Source organism: Ranitomeya imitator, chromosome 4 (assembly GCF_032444005.1).
Source record: "Ranitomeya imitator isolate aRanImi1 chromosome 4, aRanImi1.pri, whole genome shotgun sequence".
Taxonomy (NCBI): domain Eukaryota; kingdom Metazoa; phylum Chordata; class Amphibia; order Anura; family Dendrobatidae; genus Ranitomeya; species Ranitomeya imitator.
The window spans coordinates 479,904,765-479,925,401 of record NC_091285.1 but is presented as its reverse complement, the minus strand read 5'-3'; the positions used below and the strand labels follow the sequence as shown (position 1 = coordinate 479,925,401).

General features: G+C 42.3%; 1 protein-coding gene across 3 annotated transcripts in view; it reads left to right on the top strand.

Moving 5' to 3' along the window:
* The window catches only part of CGNL1 (cingulin like 1), a 203,022-nt gene extending 183,966 nt beyond the window's left edge, over positions 1-19,056 (top strand). For all 3 annotated transcript variants that reach the window (XM_069765925.1, XM_069765923.1, XM_069765924.1), the window contains exons 15-19: positions 1,828-1,911; positions 3,745-3,869; positions 6,569-6,677; positions 17,222-17,385; positions 18,330-19,056. In XM_069765925.1, the coding sequence (XP_069622026.1) occupies positions 1,828-1,911; positions 3,745-3,869; positions 6,569-6,677; positions 17,222-17,385; positions 18,330-18,462 (615 nt within the window). In that variant the 3' untranslated portion in view covers positions 18,463-19,056. The remainder of the gene's footprint in view (positions 1-1,827; positions 1,912-3,744; positions 3,870-6,568; positions 6,678-17,221; positions 17,386-18,329) is intronic.
* Positions 19,057-20,637: the final 1,581 nt, after the last annotated feature.

Genomic DNA, 20,637 nt, shown 5'->3' with positions numbered 1-20,637 from the left:
GCAATATACATTCTAAAGCTGTCAGATGATAGTAACATAGTTAGTAAGGCCGAAAAAAGACATTTGTCCATCCAGTTCAGCCTATATTACATCATAATAAATCCCCAGATCTACGTCCTTCTACAGAACCTAATAATTGTATGATACAATATTGTTCTGCTCCAGGAAGACATCCAGGCCTCTCTTGAACCCCTCGACTGAGTTCACCATCACCACCTCCTCAGGCAAGCAATTCCAGATTCTCACTGCCCTAACAGTAAAGAATCCTCTTCTATGTTGGTGGAAAAACCTTCTCTCCTCCAGACGCAAAGAATGCCCCCTTGTGCCCGTCACCTTCCTTGGTATAAACAGATCCTCAGTGAGATATTTGTATCGTCCCCTTATATACTTATACATGGTTATTAGATCGCCCCTCAGTCATCTTTTTTCTAGACTAAATAATCCTAATTTCGCTAATCTATCTGGGTATTGTAGTTCTCCCATCCCCTTTATTAATTTTGTTGCCCTCCTTTGTACTCTCTCTAGTTCTATTATATCCTTCCTGAGCACCGGTGCCCAAAACTGGACACAGTACTCCATGTGCGGTCTAACTAGGGATTTGTACAGAGGCAGTATAATGCTCTATCTCTCTCAACTCGAACGTACACACAAATGTTCTTTTGTTTTTTTTGAGGGAATCTGTGGGAATAGCACATCTACCAGAGAAAAGGGTTTCGCATTGATTTCAGACTCCCTATCTCATCTTCTCCAACATTATCAGAGGTGCGCATACATATTCAAGGGGTGGTCTATGTCAGCAAGTCTGGACAACTTTAGATCTATAGACACCTACACATGATGGATTGGACAAGTTGTGTAGAAGAAACGACTTGCTGCCGCTTCCTCTGGTGATAACACGCTGATCTGCCATACTAGACGACATAACCAAATGACAAAAATGGCATTTCTGGATAAAAAAATAAACTTACTGACCTGAATTCTACTCTCCCTTTACCACTTTAAACTTTTTTTTGGGTTGTTGTTATTTTCATCCAGTTCTGGTATTAGCCAGAAAAAGCTGTGCTATGTGAACAAACCCTTGTATTGTTCTTCCCACGGTGATCTTGCTAGGAAAGTCACTTGACTAGAAGTGCGTATAACACCTGCGGCAGTGTAGAACGGTGCAGTCGGAAGGATTTGAATAGTCATTTGCTCTCATTAGAAGTAAGCCCATGTGAGTCCGCACAGTCTAATGTGACCTCATTTCTATGGAATGAGAGGCCACTTTTTTCTTTTCCTGTTTATGAAGTCATTAGGAAGGTTGCAGTAATTCCTGAAGGATGTTATATAGAAACTGTGCATTCACCAAATGATCTTTTACTTACCGGTAAATAGTGAAACTTAATGCAAATACTATTTAAAATAATTACATTCCCCTAACACATTTTGTAATTTACAGTAGTGTTTCTTCGTAACCTGTTTATTTTTTTTTAATGATCGTGTTACAAATTCCGGATTAAACCCAAGCTACCCCTAGAGCTGCATTCTTCCAAAAAACACACCACACCATCTGTGTTTGGAATGGCAGCTCGGCTCCATTGCGGTCTATGGGCTTGAGCTCTATTAGTATCCACAGCCTATGGCCGCTCACACAGATTGCTTTAGTGTTTCTCTGAACATAAATGGCAAAATACAGTAATTATAAATATTATATTGTTAGGATTCTTAAAACTTTAAATGAAACCCGGGGTCAACTAATTGTGTTGTATTGCTTCTTGCAGTATTAGTTTTTTAATGATGATTTATAGCCGTAAGAAAATACTTATTCATCAATATTTTCTATGACAGATCGAACAAATGAGGGGAGAACTACTTCAAGAACGTGCTGCAAGGCAAGATCTGGAGTGTGATAAAATGTCTTTGGAGAGACAGGTAATAAAAAGGTGACCTCTATTGTAAGGTTTCTTCCCCCAGTAAAAATGACTCATTTAGAACCACCATAATCTTCATATATATGTCTTGTTATATACTGATTGTTCAAACATTGATATGATATCCATATGTAATTGGCCTTTTGTAGCTTTGAATAGTATTTTTTATTTTTATTTATTCTCAAAATCCATAGCTCCTTTAATTCTAAAATGTTAAGTGATTTTAAATCAATGCAACCATGGTGATCAAGTCCAACTTTTGGAAGCCATGGCAATTGGTTGATACCATCAGGGCAAGATCTAGCTTCCCACACGTTTAGGCCACTGCACGGAAGATATAGTAGTGCATATCACAAATTTAATTTGTCATCCACCTATTTATAGTACTGTTATGAAGCTGTTACACAGTAAACCACTGTAGGACTATAATCTACTAATGTGTGTCTCCCTTTTGTATTGAATCAATGGGACAAGAAAATGTATTAATAGAGGCAATGCTTATAGGGGAGAATATGGTACCTCTAGTTTGGGAGTTATGGCACTATGGTCATGCTGCAGGAAGTGTGCACATGGATGTGATGGATTAGCAGCCCTCCTGCTAATGGAGAAGGATCCCAGACCTCATCTGGAATATTGTGTCAAGTTCTGGGCACATTTTAATAAGACATTGAAAAACTGTAGCAAGTTCAGAGAACAGCTACCAGGATGATGAGCGGACTACAAACACTGTTCTACAAGAAACGGATAAAGGATCTGGGAATGTTTAGCTTGCAAAAAAGAAGACGAGGAGACTTAATAGCTGTCTACAAATATCTGAAGGAGTGTCACAATATAGAGGGCTCATCCTTATTCTCATTTGCACATGGAAACACTTATGTCAACTTTGACTTCAGTGTTTGAATCCGTCAGTTTAATGCTCAGTACTGTGGCTTTGTCCAGTTTTTAAAAGTTTTCATCCGCCACCTTGTGTTTTCTTAATGCCTCTTCCAGAGTCCAGAGAGGTAAATTCTCCCATTTCCCAAAAACCACAAGATCAATGTCTCTGGTCGACAAATAAAGTCCCGTTTTGAAACTCCCAAATATCTGAAAAGCTTGCATTTTGTCCAAAACTCTTTAATGATACTTTCTATTCGATTAATGACCTCCATTCTTATCATTTCCTCTTTGAGTCGTGGGGACAATATATTTGTAGAACCTGTACTTTAGCCACCACAGCTTGGCCTCGTCCCCTGCTCACAGCGGCTCCCCCACCACCAGTTTCTCTGGCTGTAAGGCCACGATATAATGGGACAGCAGACCGGCCCCGACTTCCTCTCCTGGCTCGGACGCCCGTGCACTCGCAGAGCAGGGTAACTTCTTACCGCTGGAGACCTCCAGCAGCAACAACAACCAGCAGCTTGTGAACCCTGGGAGCTGGAGGAAGGGACCCAAGAAGAGAAACAAGCTGGACAAGACCAGCACCTTCGTCCTGAATTACAACCTTCTCGGAGAAATCTGCTTTACAGTGATGTGAAAATCTGTGTTCCCTAAAGACTGTGAGCTGCTGCTGGTAAAAGTCTATAGAGAGGTGAGGAAACAGCTAGAGGCAGACACAGACATTCTGCTGCAAGTTCTCTTGGAATGACCATAACATCTTAAATATTCAATGCTGCTTTATTTCGCTTTGACGTAAACAGATTGTGTAATAACGCAGGACTCTAAAAGACAGATAATAAAACAATTGTTCCCCCAATATTCAGTAGCTATTGTTTAAACATGCTGCTTTGTTTTTCCTACTTGAGTAATGTTTAGTGGGGGATATTGTTTGACCCATTGCACTTTTTTTTTATACTAGAACAAAGATCTGAAGAGCAGAATAGCTCATCTTGAAACTTCACATCGTTCCAATAAAGAAGGACTTGTTGCTCAGATGGAAGGAAGAATAGCAGAGCTGGAAGAACGCCTGGAAAATGAAGAAAGGTAGAGGAACTTGTATGTGGGAGTTGAACTTGGGGTGTGATTGTGTTTAACCTCTTCATTCCTAATGATGCTAAAATAAGTATCTAGTCTCGGTTTTCAAATATGAGCCATTGAACCCCTTGTGACCAAAGATAATGTGTGTGTACGTATGTACAGTTATATGAAAAAGTTTGGGCACCCCTATTAATCTTAAGCTTAATGTTTTATAAAAATAGTTTTTTTTGCAACAGCTATTTCAGTTTCATATATCTAATAACTGTTGGACACAGTAATGTTTCTGCCTTGAAATTAGGTTTATTGTACTAACAGAAAATGTGCAATCTGCATTCAAACAAAATTTGACAGGTGCATAAGTCACCAGAAAAGTGACAATAATATTTAGTAGATCCTCCTTTTGCAAAAATAACAGCCTCTAGTCGCTTCCTGTAGCTTTTAATGAGATCCTGGATGAAGGTATTTTTGACCATTCCTCTTTACAAAACAATTCCAGTTCAGTTAAGTTTGATGGTCGCCGAGCATGGACAGCCCTCTTCAAATGATCCCACAGATGTTCAATGATATTCATTTCTGGGGACTGGGATGGCCATTGCAGAACAGTGTAATTGTTCCTCTGCATGAATGCCTGAGTAGATTTGGAGCGGTGTTTTGGATCATTTTCTTGCTGAAAGTTCCATCCCCTGCGTAACTTCAACTTTGTCACTGATTCATGAACATTATTGTCAAGAATCTGCTGATACTGAGAGGAATCCATGCTTCCCTCAACTTTAACAAAATTCCCGATGCCGGCATTGGCTACACAGCCCCAAAGCATGATGGAACCTCCACCAAATTTTACTGTGGGTAGCAAGTGTTTTTCTTGGAATGCTTTGTTTTTTGGCCGCCATGCATAACGCCTTTTTGTATGACCAAACAACTCAATCTTGGTTTCATCAGTCCACCGGACCTTCTTCCAAAAAGAAATTGGCTTCTCCAAATGTGCTTTTGCATACCTCAGCCAACTCTTTTTGTGGCGTGCTTGCAGAAACTGCTTCTTTCGCATCAATCTCCTATACAGCTTCACCTTGTGCAAAATGCGTTGTATAGTTGACCGATGCACAGTGACACCATCTGCAGCAAGTTGATGCTGCAGCTCTCTGGAGGTGGTCTGAGGATTGTCCTTGACTGATCTCACCATTCTTCTTCTCTGCCTTTCTGATGTTTTTCTTGGCCTGCCACTTCTAGCCTTAACAAGAACTGTACCTGTGTTCTTCCATTTCCTTACTATGTTCCTCACAGTGGAAATTGACAGGTTAAATCTCTGAGACAGCTTTTGGTATCCTTCCCCTGAACAACTGTGTTGAATAATCTTTGTTTTCAGATCATTATATAGTTGTTTTGAGGAGCCCATGATGCCACTCTTCAGAGGAGATTGAAACAGGAGAACAACTTGCAAGTGGCCACTTTAAGAAGCGTTTCTCGTGATTGCATACACCTGGCTATGAAGTTCAAAGCTCAATGAGGTTAGAAAACCAAAAAAAGTGCTTTAGTAAGTCAGTAAAAAGTAGGTAGGAGTATTTAAAACAAGAAAATGATATGGGTGCCCATACTTATGCACCTGTCAAATTTTGTTTGAATGCAGATTGCACGTTTTCTGTTAGTACAATAAACCTCATTTCAAGGCAGAAACTTTACTGTGTCCAACAGTTATTAGATATATGAAACTGAAATGGCTGTTGCAAAAAAAAAAACAATTTTTATAAAACATTAAGCTTAAGATTAATAGGGGTGCCCAAACTCAAGAAAAATTTAAAGGGAGCTGGTCAGAAGGTTTTGCCCCTGAGCACCACTGCTACATGATTCTCTTCCTGTTGTTCTCCAAAATTATACTTGGCAGACCCAGTCAGTGTGAAGTTTAATGCTGGCTGGTTCCTTTTAGGCTATTGTTGTGGCACTTTATGCTTTTTCATATTTATCTTAAACCTGGTAAAAAAAAAATGTTCAATTTTGGTTATTTTTAAGGGCACTAGAACTATACACTTAAATACTACTGCTAATCAGGTTGGGTTTTTCTCTTTTAGAAAGTCGTCCTGAATTGACCCCTTGTGGTCACAAGGAAAGCTTAGTCCTTTGCTATTCATAATCTGTGCATATGTTAGAGGTGCAGTCAACCTTATCTGCACATGGATAATGTCCACATATTAGACCGATCACAAAAAAAGCATCTTGTTCATGTTTGCCTACTAAGGCATGGCACAATAAAGAAATATCCCAATATTACAATTGGACACGGAGGAGGATTTTCTTACAAGACGGGTATATTGTATTATTACTGAAAGCTTAGTATTAGTATTCTACTAATGTATCACATCACCAGCAACCTAATACTGTACCAGAATGCCTGGCCTTGAATACTTGGCTATGACTGGTTTATTATTTGTGCCGGTGACCTGGATCACCGTCTACTCTTGCCCTCTGTATGCTTCCTTTTGAGAATAAGTTTACAAAATATTACATTATTGACATTTTGGTGCAGGAGACCATAACGTTATCGCTTTCTGAATGACAACAGAAAGGACATGAAACTTTCTTTGCTGCAAGCAGTAAATCCGCAGAATGTTAACAGCAATGTACGTTTCATCAGCATTCTGAGGGAAAGTAGAAAAGGATCTGGCACCGTTTCCTGATTCAGTTTCAAAACAATGCGCTTTCCTTTCCCTCAGGGACCGGGCAAATCTCCAACTGAACAACCGCAGGCTGGAGAGGAAGGTGAAGGAGTTACTGATGCAGGTCGATGATGAACATCTCGCGTTAACAGATCAGAAAGATCAGGTAGACAACAAATGTGTGTTCTGTCCAATGTAGCTATAAACTAGATGTCGGATATTGAAGAGAATCTTAAAAAATGGCTTTACTATATCTTAGTAAATCTGAAGTTTCGTTATTGCCCATATCTTTTGTAAGTTTTAATAGCAAAAGAAAAATGTGAACAAAGCGTGGCTTTTTTTGCAAACATGCCACCAGCATCCGTCTGCACTGCGAACAGTAAGTGACTTTTATACTGGAGCTATACATAGATACCTCAGCTACAGTATTGCCCTGCACATGGGGAAAGCCACATAGCAAATCAGAAGAACGATATTGCATTTCTAATTGGAGGTATTTTCTAATATTATTATTACTACACCTACTACGTATTGGATAGGATTTTGGATAAGGGAATACCCCTGTAAAGATGGGATCTAACCATTAGGACCAAATAAAGGGGTCACAGGCATTTGACCATTTTCTGCGTCTCCTACTGCTTCCAATTAGGGAATTGCAATACCTGCAGAAGTAGGAGTGGATCGGTACAGCTTCAAAATGTAAAGGAATTATGCAAGATTGTTATTTTTTACTAGATGGTGGCCCGATTCTAACGCATGGGGTATTCTAGAATATGTATGTATGTATGTATCTATGTATGTATATAGTAGCCACATAGTATATAGCATAGAATGTAAGTCCGCAAGGACAGGGTCCTCTCCCCTCTGTACCAGTCTGTCACTGTAAATTTGTTTACTGTAAATGATATCTATAACTCTATGTCACCCCTTTCTCATGTACAGCACCATGGAATTAATGGCGCTATATAAATAAATAATAATAATAATAATAAATAATATAGCAGAGGCCACGTGGTATATAGCAAATACTACGTGGCCTGTGCTATATACTATGTGGCTGCTATACGTACATACATATTGTACAATACCTGATACGTTAATACAGGTCCCGCAGTATATAACAGTGGCCACGCAGTATATAACACAGCCCACATACTATGTAACACAACCCACGCAGTATATAGCAGCCACGCAGTATATAACACAGGTGACATAGTATATAACACAGGCCACACAGTATATAACACAGGGCACCTAGTATATAGCACAGCCCACGGAGTATATAACACAGCCCACGTACTATATAACAGCCCACGTACTATATAACACAGCCCACGCAGTATATAGCAGCCATGCAGTATATAACACAGGCGACGCAGTATATAACACAGCCCACGTAGTATATAGCACAGCCCACGGAGTATATAGCAGCCAAGCAGTATATAACACAGGCCACGCAGTATTTAGCAGTGTGGGCACCATATCCCTGTTAAAAAAGAATAATTCAAATAAAAAATAGTTATATACTCACCCCCTAGGATCCAGCGAAACTCTCTGGCGATGAGCGTGCGGCTGCCGCCATCTTCCGTTCCCAGGATGCATTGCGAAATTACCCAGATGACTTAGCGGTCTCGCTAGACCGCTAAGTCTTCTGGGTAATTTTGCAATGCATCTCTGGTAACGGAAGATGGCAGCTGGCGTGAGCGCATCGTCGGACGATGGAAGGTGAGAATAGCAGGTTATTTGTTTTTTTATTATTTTTACCATTACATCTTTTTACTATTGATGCTGCATAGGCAGGGGAGTAGGGGAGGGACTAATCGGACTGTGCCCGTCGCTGATTGGTCGCGGCAGCCATGACAGGCAGCTGGGGAGACCAATCAGCAACGCAGGATTTCCGTTACGGAAGTTGCCGACAGAAAGACGGAAGTACCCCTTAGACAATCTACTATATAAAGCTGTATGTGTGTATGTATGTCCGGGATTGGCATCTGCACCGTCGCAGCTACAGCCACAAAATTTTGCACAGTCACACGTCTGGACCCCGAGAGCGTCATAGGCTATATTGTGAGGTGAAATTTTAACCCCGCGCGTTCCAATTCAACAAACAATTTTGCCCCTATCTACATAATGGGGAAAAAAGTGAAAGGAAAAGTTTTGGAGGCGTTGAAGCTACAGCCACAAAATTTTGCACAGTCACACGTCTGGACCCCGAGAGCGTCATAGGCTATGTTGTGAGGTGAAATTTTAACCCCGCGCATTCCAATTCACCAAACAATTTTGCCCCTATCTACATAATGGGAAAAAATGAAAGGAAAAGTGTTGGAGGCAAATTGACAGCTGCCAGATGTGAACAAGGGGGACGTAAAGAGTGAGAGCGATGGCGCCAAAGAGTATATACCGTACAGTTGCTAAGGTGGGGCCCCGACATGGGATACTCACCATACACGGGGATATGAACACACACACAAAATGCGCCACACACTTCCACGTGCTTGAACACATATCACCCTCAGCACACATTTCACCACACATTCTCCAACCTCGCCACATAAAAGTCGAAACACAAAAGTCGCCGCTCAAAACTCGCCACGCGCAGAACTCGCCACATGCAAAAACTAGGCTCTTGCAAAACTCGCCACAAGTGCAAAACTCACCTCATGGAAAACTCGCCACACGCAAAACTTGCACATGCGGAAAAATTGCCACATGCACAAAAGTTGCAACACATGCAAAATTTCTTCACACAAAACTTGCACATACTCAAAAGGCACCACACAAAACTCGCCACGTGCAAAACTCGCCATGCGCAAAACTTGCTGCACACAAGTTGCTACACTAACCTGTCACATGCAACTCGACACACAAAAAGTTGCTACACGCATGTTGCCACACACAACTCATCTCACAAAAGTCGCTACATACATGTCGCCACACGCAACTCAACACACACAACTTGACAAACGAAACTCGCCCTAAAACACACACAAGTCCGGTCTTATCCTTCAAAAATAAAAATCTGATTAATAAGCAGACAAACTACAACAAATGTACCATAAAGGAAATACGGCAGCTGTCAGTCACATGACCTGTCTATTATGTGTATGTGTGAGCTAATATATACTGCCAGGGGGAGGGCTTCCTGCTGGCTGGGGATTTATCAGGCTGCCAATTTAGCTTACAAATACTGAGGTAAAAATACTGAGCAAATAACGTGTGAACGAGGTCTAATACAGGAGGAGATGACACACAGGTATATACTATATACAGGAGAGATGACACACAGGTATATACTATATAGAGGAGGAGATGACATACAGGTACATATATATACAGGAGGAGATGACCTACAGGTATATACTATATACAGGAGGAGATGACACACAGGTATATACTATATACAGGAGCAGATGACTGTTGTGAGTTCTGTGGCTGAATTCACTCCTGTGGTCACGGGTGGTACTGCAGCTTCTGGGCTTCCTCCCTCAGGTGTTCTGGTGAGCTCGTTGGCTGCTTCATTACTTAACTCCGCCTGATGCTGCTATCCTTGCTCCTTGTCAATGTTTCAGTGTTGGATCTGAGCTTCTCCTGATTGTTCCTGTGACCTGCTGCTCTGTATAGCTAAGTGCTTTTTGCTTTTTTGTTGCTTTTTTCTGTCCAGCTTGTCTTTTGTTTTGCTGGACGCTCTGAGACGCAAAGGGTGTACCGCCGTGCCGTTAGTTCGGCACGGTGGGTTTTTTTTTGCCCCCTTTGCGTGGTTTTGCTTTAGGGTTTTTTGTAGACTGCAAAGTTCGCTTTACTGTCCTCGCTCTGTCCTAGAATATCGGGCCCCACTTTGCTGAATCTATTTCATCCCTACGTTTTGTCTTTTCATCTTACTCACAGTCATTATATGTGGGGGGCTGCCTTTTCCTTTGGGGAATTTCTCTGAGGCAAGTCAGGCCTATTTTTCTATCTTCGGGCTAGCTGGTTTCTTAGGCTGTGCCGAGTTGCCTAGGTAGTTGTTAGGCGCAATCCACGGCCGCTTTTAGTTGTGTTTAGGATAGGATCAGGTGTGCAGTCTACAGAGTTTCCACGTCTCAGAGCTCGTTCTTGTATTTTTGGGTATTTGTCAGATCAGTGTGCGCTCTGATCGCTAAGCACACTGTGTTTCTGGATTGCCTTCATAACACCTGTCATTAGCAAACATAACAGTACAAGGAGCCCAACTAATGATTCTCAATAGAGGGAAAGAAAAAGTTCTGACATCATTTTTTTTTTTTTTTTCTGCTCTGTGTTCACTTTTTTTTTTTTCTCCCCTAGACATTTGGGTGATTCTGGACACAGGTGTGGACATGGATATTCAGGGACTGTGCTCTTCAATGGATAATCTCGTTATAAATGTACAAAAGATTCAAGATACTATTGATCAGAAATCTATGTTAGAACCAAGAATTCCTATTCCTGATTTGTTTTTTGGAGCTAGAACTAAGTTTCTAAGTTTCAAAAATAATTGTAAGCTATTTCTGGCCTTGAAACCTCATTCTTCTGGTAATCCTATTCAACAGGTTTTGATTATTATTTCTTTTTTGCGCGGCGACCCTCAAGACTGGGCATTTTCTCTTGCGCCAGGAGACCCTGCATTGAGTAGTGTCGATGCGTTTTTCCTGGCGCTCGGATTGCTGTACGATGAGCCTAATTCAGTGGATCAGGCTGAGAAAAATTTGCTGGCTTTGTGCCAGGGTCAGGATGATATAGAAGTATATTGTCAGAAATTTAGGAAATGGTCAGTACTCACTCAGTGGAATGAATCTGCGCTGGCAGCTTTGTTCAGAAAGGGTCTCTCTGAGGCTCTTAAGGATGTCATGGTGGGATTTCCTATGCCTGCTGGTTTGAATGAGTCTTTGTCTTTGGCCATTCAGATCGGTCGACGCTTGCGCGAGCGTAAATCTGTGCACCATTTGGCGGTACTGCCTGAGGTTAAACCTGAGCCTATGCTGTGCGATAGGACTATGACTAGAGTTGAACGACAGGAATACAGACGTCTGAATGGTCTGTGTTTCTACTGTGGTGATTCCACTCGTGCTATTTCTGATTGTCCTAAGCGCACTAAGCGGTCCGCTAGGTCTGCCGTCATTGGTACTGTACAGTCCAAATTCCTTCTGTCCATTACCTTGATATGCTCTTTGTCGTCGTTTTCTGTCATGGCGTTTGTGGATTCGGGCGCTGCCCTGAATCTGATGGATTTGGATTATGCTAAACGTTGTGGGTTTTTCTTGGAGCCTTTGCGGTGTCCTATTCCATTGAGAGGAATTGATGCTACACCTTTGGCCAAGAATAAACCTCAATACTGGGCCCAGCTGACCATGTGCATGGCTCCTGCACATCAGGAAGTTATTCGCTTTCTGGTGTTGCATAATCTGCATGATGTGGTCGTGTTGGGGTTGCCATGGCTACAAACCCATAATCCAGTATTGGATTGGAATTCCATGTCGGTATCCAGCTGGGGTTGTCAGGGGGTACATGGTGATGTTCCATTTTTGTCGATTTCGTCATCCACCCCTTCTGAGGTCCCAGAGTTCTTGTCTGACTATCAGGATGTATTTGAAGAGCCCAAGTCCGATGCTCTACCTCCGCATAGGGATTGTGATTGTGCTATCAATTTGATTCCTGGTAGTAAATTCCCTAAAGGTCGATTATTTAATTTATCCGTGCCCGAACACGCCGCTATGCGCAGTTATGTGAAGGAATCCCTGGAGAAGGGACATATTCGCCCATCGTCATCACCACTGGGAGCAGGGTTCTTCTTTGTAGCCAAGAAGGATGGTTCGCTGAGACCGTGTATTGATTACCGCCTTCTTAATAAGATCACTGTTAAATTTCAGTATCCCTTGCCATTGTTATCTGACTTGTTTGCTCGGATTAAGGGGGCTAGTTGGTTTACTAAGATAGATCTTCGTGGTGCGTATAATCTGGTGAGAATCAGGCAAGGAGATGAATGGAAAACTGCATTCAATACGCCCGAGGGTCATTTTGAGTATCTAGTGATGCCGTTCGGACTTGCCAATGCTCCATCTGTGTTTCAGTCTTTTATGCATGACATCTTCCGTGAGTATCTGGATAAATTCCTGATTGTTTACTTGGATGACATTTTGATCTTCTCAGATGATTGGGAGTCTCATGTGAAGCAGGTCAGAATGGTTTTTCAGGTCCTGCGTGCTAACTCTGTTTGTGAAGGGATCAAAGTGTCTCTTCGGTGTGCAGAAAGTTTCATTTTTGGGGTTCATCTTTACCCCTTCTACTATCGAGATGGATCCAGTTAAGGTCCAAGCCATCCAGGATTGGATTCAGCCGACATCTCTGAAAAGTCTGCAAAAGTTCCTGGGCTTTGCTAATTTTTATCGTCGCTTCATCTGTAATTTTTCTAGCATTGCCAAACCATTGACCGATTTGACCAAGAAGGGTGCTGATTTGGTTAATTGGTCTTCTGCTGCTGTGGAAGCTTTTCAGGAGTTGAAGCGTCGTTTTTGTTCTGCCCCTGTGTTGTGTCAGCCAGATGTTTCTCTTCCGTTCCAGGTCGAGGTTGATGCTTCTGAGATTGGAGCAGGGGCAGTTTTGTCACAGAGAGGTTCTGATTGCTCAGTGATGAAACCATGTGCTTTCTTTTCCAGAAAGTTTTCGCCCGCTGAGCGTAATTATGATGTGGGCAATCGATAGTTGCTGGCCATGAAGTGGGCATTCGAGGAGTGGCGTCATTGGCTTGAAGGAGCTAAGCATCGCGTGGTGGTATTGACTGATCATAAGAACTTGACTTATCTCGAGTCTGCCAAGCGCTTGAATCCTAGACAGGCCCGTTGGTCGTTATTTTTTGCCCGCTTCGACTTTGTGATTTCGTACCTTCCGGGCTCTAAAAATGTGAAGGCGGATGCTCTGTCTAGGAGTTTTGTGCCCGACTCTCCGGGTTTATCTGAGCCAGCGGGTATCCTCAAGGAAGGAGTCATTGTGTCTGCCATCTCCCCTGATTTGCGGCGGGTGCTGCAAAAATTCCAGGCGAATAAACCTGATCGTTGTCCAGCAGAGAAACTGTTCGTCCCTGATAGGTGGACTAATAAACTTATCTCTGAACTTCATTGTTCGGTGTTGGCTGGTCATCCTGGAATCTTTGGTACCAGAGAGTTAGTGGCTAGATCCTTCTGGTGGCCATCTCTGTCACGGGATGTACGTACTTTTGTGCAGTCCTGTGGGATTTGTGCTACGGCTAAGCCCTGCTGTTCTCGTGCCAGTGGGTTGCTTTTGCCCTTGCCGGTCCCAAAGAGGCCTTGGACACATATTTCGATGGATTTCATTTCTGACCTTCCCGTTTCTCAAAAGATGTCAGTCATTTGGGTGGTCTGTGATCGCTTTTCTAAAATGGTCCATCTGGTGCCCTTGGCTAAATTGCCTTCCTCCTCTGATTTGGTACCTTTGTTCTTTCAGCATGTGGTTCGGTTGCATGGCATTCCTGAGAATATTGTTTCTGACAGAGGTTCCCAGTTTGTTTCAAGGTTTTGGCGAGCCTTTTGTGGTAGGATGGGCATTGACCTATCCTTTTCCTCGGCTTTCCATCCTCAGACTAATGGCCAGACCGAACGAACCAATCAGACCTTGGAAACATATCTGAGATGTTTTGTTTCTGCAGACCAGGATGATTGGGTGTCCTTTTTGCCGTTGGCTGAGTTCGCCCTTAATAATCGGGCCAGCTCGGCTACCTTGGTTTCTCCATTTTTTTGCAATTCTGGGTTCCATCCTCGTTTCTCTTCAGGACAGGTTGAGTCTTCGGACTGTCCTGGTGTGGATTCTGTGGTGGATAGGTTGCAGCAGATCTGGACTCAGGTAGTGGACAATTTGATCTTGTCCCAGGAGAAAGCTCAACTTTTCGCTAATCGCAGACGCCGTGTGGGTCCCCGACTTCGTGTTGGGGATCTGGTTTGGTTATCTTCTCGTCATATTCCTATGAAGGTTTCCTCTCCTAAATTTAAACCTCGTTTTATTGGTCCGTATAGGATCTCTGAGGTTCTCAATCCTGTGTCTTTTCGTTTGACCCTCCCAGACTCCTTTTCCATACATAATGTATTCCATAGGTCGTTGTTGCGGAGATACGTGGCACCTATGGTTCCATCTGTTGAGCCTCCTGCCCCGGTTTTGGTGGAGGGGGAATTGGAGTATATTGTGGAGAAGATTTTGGATTCTCGTGTTTCTAGACGGAAACTCCAGTATCTGGTTAAATGGAAGGGTTATGCTCAGGAAGATAATTCCTGGGTTTTTGCCTCTAATGTTCATGCTTCCGATCTTGTTCGTGCCTTTCATGCGGCTCATCCTGGTCGGCCTGGGGGCTCTGGTGAGGGTTCGGTGACCCCTCCTCAAGGGGGGGGTACTGTTGTGAGTTCTGTGGCTGAATTCACTCCTGTGGTCACGGGTGGTACTGCAGCTTCTGGGCTTCCTCCCTCAGGTGTTCTGGTGAGCTCGTTGGCTGCTTCATTACTTAACTCCGCCTGATGCTGCTATCCTTGCTCCTTGTCAATGTTTCAGTGTTGGATCTGAGCTTCTCCTGATTGTTCCTGTGACCTGCTGCTCTGTATAGCTAAGTGCTTTTTGCTTTTTTGTTGCTTTTTTCTGTCCAGCTTGTCTTTTGTTTTGCTGGAAGCTCGGAGACGCAAAGGGTGTACCGCCGTGCCGTTAGTTCGGCACGGTGGGTTTTTTTTTTGCCCCCTTTGCGTGGTTTTGCTTTAGGGTTTTTTGTAGACTGCAAAGTTCGCTTTACTGTCCTCGCTCTGTCCTAGAATATCGGGCCCCACTTTGCTGAATCTATTTCATCCCTACGTTTTGTCTTTTCATCTTACTCACAGTCATTATATGTGGGGGGCTGCCTTTTCCTTTGGGGAATTTCTCTGGAGCAAGTCAGGCCTATTTTTCTATCTTCGGGCTAGCTGGTTTCTTAGGCTGTGCCGAGTTGCCTAGGTAGTTGTTAGGCGCAATCCACGGCCGCTTTTAGTTGTGTTTAGGATAGGATCAGGTGTGCAGTCTACAGAGTTTCCATGTCTCAGAGCTCGTTCTTGTATTTTTGGGTATTTGTCAGATCACTGTGTGCGCTCTGATCGCTAAGCACACTGTGTTTCTGGATTGCCTTCATAACACCTGTCATTAGCAAACATAACAGATGACCTACAGGTATATACTATATACAGGAGGAGATGACATACAGGTATATGCTATATATAGAAGATGACATGCAGGTATATACTATATACAGGAGGAGATGACACACAGATATATACTATATACAGGAGGAGATAACATACAGGTATATACTATATATAGAAGGAGATGACATTCAGGTATATACTATTTATAGGGGAGATGACACACAGCAGGTATATAATATATACAGGGGAGATGACATACAGGTATATACTATATACAGGAGATGACATACAGATGTATACTATATATAAGGGAGATGACAAACATGTATATACTGAGGTGATGAGGTGAAAATGAGAGGTGTGAGGTGAAAATGAAAAGGTGTGAGTGCAAAATGAGAGGAGTGAGGAAAAATAATGGAGTGATCAGAAAATGACAGATGTGAGGTTGAAATGACAAGTGTTAGGGGGGAATGAGAGGAGTGAGGGAGAAAATGAGAGATGTGAGGGAGAAAATGAGAGATGTGATTGGGAAAATGAGAGGCGGGATGGGAAAATAAGATAAGTGACGTGCTATAACTAACCACAGATATTTACTATGCCCAGGCAACGCCGGGCTCTTCAGCTAGTTATATATATATATAGATAGCTGTGACCTCACGGAAAAAAGATATTAAACACCACTTTACTTGCCCTCTTGATGAACATCGATGTATCTCCGCTCTCTCTTTTTTTTTTTCTGGTAGCACGGATGAAAAGGCTTAATACAGGTTTATGGGTCTGTGAAAAACATACAGCACACAGATGACTGCTCCAGTCACCGCTCAGTACATAGTAAGTGGCGGCTGTAACCATGGTCCGGCACTGTGTGTCAGTCAGTGCAGGGGCCTGGTTACAGCCGCCGCTCACTATGTACTCAGCGGTGACTGAGGCTGCACCTCTATGACTGAAAGCCAGAGGCTGCTGGGAGGCATAAAGTTCATTTCCTCCCAAAAGCCAGGCTTTCAGTGCAGCAGCCACACAGATTTAGACCGCTATTAACCTTCAGATTAACACCATATGTGCAGGTTAATAGCATTTTTGGCATGACAGGTTTAAAGATTTAATCGCTATCCTTATTATAGATTGCTCTGTTTGATGCAGTATAGTTTTGGCTTAATATAGGATTTCTTTGTGCTGCATCATTTTTCTTAGAATCCCTATTAGTTTTGCCCTCATGCTGCCAGATTAGTCTCCTGATACAGATATGGCCATGCCCATCTACTTGCTAGCATCAGCCTTTGTAGTTTAAAAATTAAAATTGCTAATATTGTAGTAGTATGGATGTCATCCAGCAAGGCCAAAAACGTATTTTTCGCTTCGGCTTGGTTTATTATTATATTATATAGTTTTGTATTCTTTTAGAAATTGTAATAACAATTACTGAAGCTCAGTTTTGCCATGAAGATATATGAACCCAGATGTGCCATAGTGAACAGAGCCTTGGACATGTGTATATACGCTTATATGAATGTAACAACACTTAATATTATCTAAAACATTATTTTTCTAGCTAAGTCTGCGATTAAAATCAATGAAGCGGCAAGTGGAAGAAGCAGAAGAAGAAATAGATAGATTAGAAGGTGCCAAGAAGAAACTTCAAAGGGATTTGGAGGAACAAGTTGACTTCAACGAACAGCTACAAACACAGCTGAATGCAGCAAAGAAGGAGCTGAGGTTGGTGATCTGATTGTCTAGGCTACATCATAATGATTCATTAGTCAACCTCTGCTGGATAGTGATTCTGACTTGATAAATTTTAATCTTACCATAGACTGTAAGATGAATTGTCTTTTTGGACAAATGTGCAATGTAGCCCGTTTGGTAAAATATATGTGAGCCACAGTATTTTATCAGTTTAAGAGGACTCCTCACCAGGTCAAAAGTGGCCAGGTTTTGTTCTTTATTTTTTTAAATTCCAAAGACACACAGAATTTTTTTATTTAGTGTATTTTAATGGTATTGTATGTATAATGCAGACCAGCCTAAACACAGCCCCACACAGAGAATCCTGGGAGCCATACTCCCAGGTAAAGACCATAAAAAGCTGTTCACTGAATGAAAAGGGACACATCTCTGGAACCATAAGGTAGATTTAAAAAAAAAAAAAAACCTCAAGGGATCAGCAAGAATAAAATAAGAGCAAAAGAAACTGCCACTTTTGACTTGGTGACTGGTCTTCTCTAAGATATATGCCTCCTTTTTATTGTCTTTCAAATCGCACTACATGTTTTTAACTATTTACTTTATTTTTTCAATTATGATTAAAAAATATTATCAATACATACAAGAATAGCATTTATCTGACTTTGGAGTGTGAGACACTGTGAAAATAATAATAATTATAATATTATTATTATTATTATTATTATTATTATTTTACAGTGTTTAAAACTACCAAACTTGCAAAAAAAAGTTCTTGCATTAAGCTTAAAAAATTTAGAAGGAATGGTGATAATTCAACCATCCACAATACTATGATTTAATTTATTTTTCCAGTATCGAAGGAATATATTTTCTGGTAAAATACTCTAAAATTATCAGTATGCCATAAAGCGGTAAATGAACCATTGCAGTATATTTTCTGATTATTTTCTTATCCAATGTATTTGTTCTTGTAGCAGACGCAGATGTTCACCAAGCAGGTTGTTGAATGACCTGGATGATGACGACGACTTGAGCACTGACGGAGAGAGCCTTTATGAATCACCTTCTGTATATAGGTTTTCTAAAGACGATGGCATAACCGCCTAATTTGGATTTATTTTTTTGGACTATAAAATAAAGCTTAAAAACAGACAAAAACGCCACAACTCTATTCTAATACATATTTTAGTGCAACATAACAAAAGTTATAGCTATAAGTTTCAAGTCTGCCAGCGCTCTAGATGCCATTCTACATGAGGATGAAGGAAGTTGATTTGTACAGGTTGATGTCTTAAAAGTTCTGTTTATTTTGTAAATATTCTAATTGAAATATGATTTTTGAGCATTTCATAAAAAAAGTATTTGACAAATGTGTTACAAGAATCAATATGTGAAAGTAATTTAGCACCCACAGTTGTGTTATGACCATAAATCAATAGAAAGCGACCATCTGCACATCTGCTGCTCTGGAGACAACTCCCAGCACTCGCGTAAATCGCTCAAGTGTTGAAGGTTGAGCTCCTTGGTGTAGACATTACTGTGCTGTAAATAATTCTTCGTCTCTGTTGATTTTTAGATTACCTAGTTGTAAAATCTGTTACTCCTGATGTCACTTTCCCGTTGTGCTTCTCTTTTCATGTTCAATGAAATGATATTTTTTTAATAGTACCTATTAAAGGAATTTTAACAAAATGAAAAAAAGTTTCTCCAATGTAATGTGTTAAAATTTTATCTCAATTAGTCTCCCTGCATTTGAGTTCATAGGAAAAATAGAAGTTATAGTGCAGTTTTTTACCTTTATTTTCCTAAAAATATAAAATCATTGGAGTGGTGTCACTAATCTAAGTTTCCTGACCCTAGTATTATACTTACCAGCCGCTGTCTTCCTCTGTTATCAGTCGGTCTTCTTCTGGATCATTCATGTGTTTCCTGGATGAGCTTGAAGTCACAACTCAATGATGGTCTATAAGGCTAGAACAAGGCTCATAGACTTACACTGAGATCTTGTGATCTGCGGTCACAAGTTGGCAATAAGGACAGCAGCTGCGCCAAGACTGGTAAGTATAAAAACTAAATGAAGGGAACTTAGAGTATTGGCACCACTCCAGCACTAAAATAAAAATAAAATAAAAAAAAAGCTGATGCTTTCAATGAAAACCAGTAGATCTAAAATAGAAGGAAAGTTCCAACTTTGCCATCCATTTACACCTTTCCTGGTTTTGTCTTACAAAGAACTAAAATTTGTGCAAAATATATTCCAAATCTGCACTGTGATAATAGGGCCTAAGGTTTTGTTTCCTCTGTCGCCCATGACGGCACCACGGAGAGAGGGGATCCGCCCACCAAGGACAGGAAACCTACAGATAAAAAGGGCGGTACCACTCTCCCGCATCAGTTCGTTTCCTGTCCTTGATGGGAGACCTACAGACTTACCAGAAGGAAGATCGTCGTGGGATTCCGGGGCCAATCAGTCCGACTCAGGCAGCTGGGGTCCCTCTGCCTCGGCTGGTGTGGTGACCCGAGGCACCACCGCTGGGGCTAGTAGGCCTTTAGGGTGTGTGGGGGAGGTGACATGGAGTTCGCGGTCACCTCCCCAGGTAAGATGCAGCAGCGGCAACATCCAGGGGGGTCCCTCTGTGGTTGCGGGAGGAGCGGCGCGGCTCTCCCTTTGGAAGCGTCAGCCTGCACACTGCATAGCCGTCCGGCGTGCAGGGAACCGCGCGTTAGGGCAGGCTGCAAAGAGACCGGGAGCTCCAGTGGGCAGCGGGTCATGTGCGGCACCATCTTGAGCAAACTGCGCGTGCTGGTGGAAAGAGCGATAATGGCACACTCCGCAGGCGCCGGCAGACAGCGTTCCTGCGCAGGCGCCGGAAGAGGCGCTTCTGTGCAGGCGCATAATTGGATCAAGCGGCAGGAATCGCCGCCGCATAAAAAGAGGCTGCTTCAGTAATCAGTTGTTAAAGGGCGAGCCGCAGCGCAAACCGCAGCACTAGCCACAAAAAAAAAAAAAAAAAAAAAAAAAAGAGATGCCGCAGCAGCAGCGATAAACATACAGGGGGGTCCCTCTGTGGTTACGGGGAGAGTGGCGCTCTCCCTCCTGAAGCGTAAGCCTGCAATCTGCAAAAGCCGGGGCCCCAGGTGTGCAGCGTTAAAAAAAAAAAAAAAAAAAAAAAAAGCCGCATGCTGCCTCTCCCAGAATCTTCTCCAGAGAAACACAGGAGCTGAGCCCGGGGCTGAAACCCTCCGGGGGGGGGGGGGGAGGGTCCCTCAGCCACAGAGCCC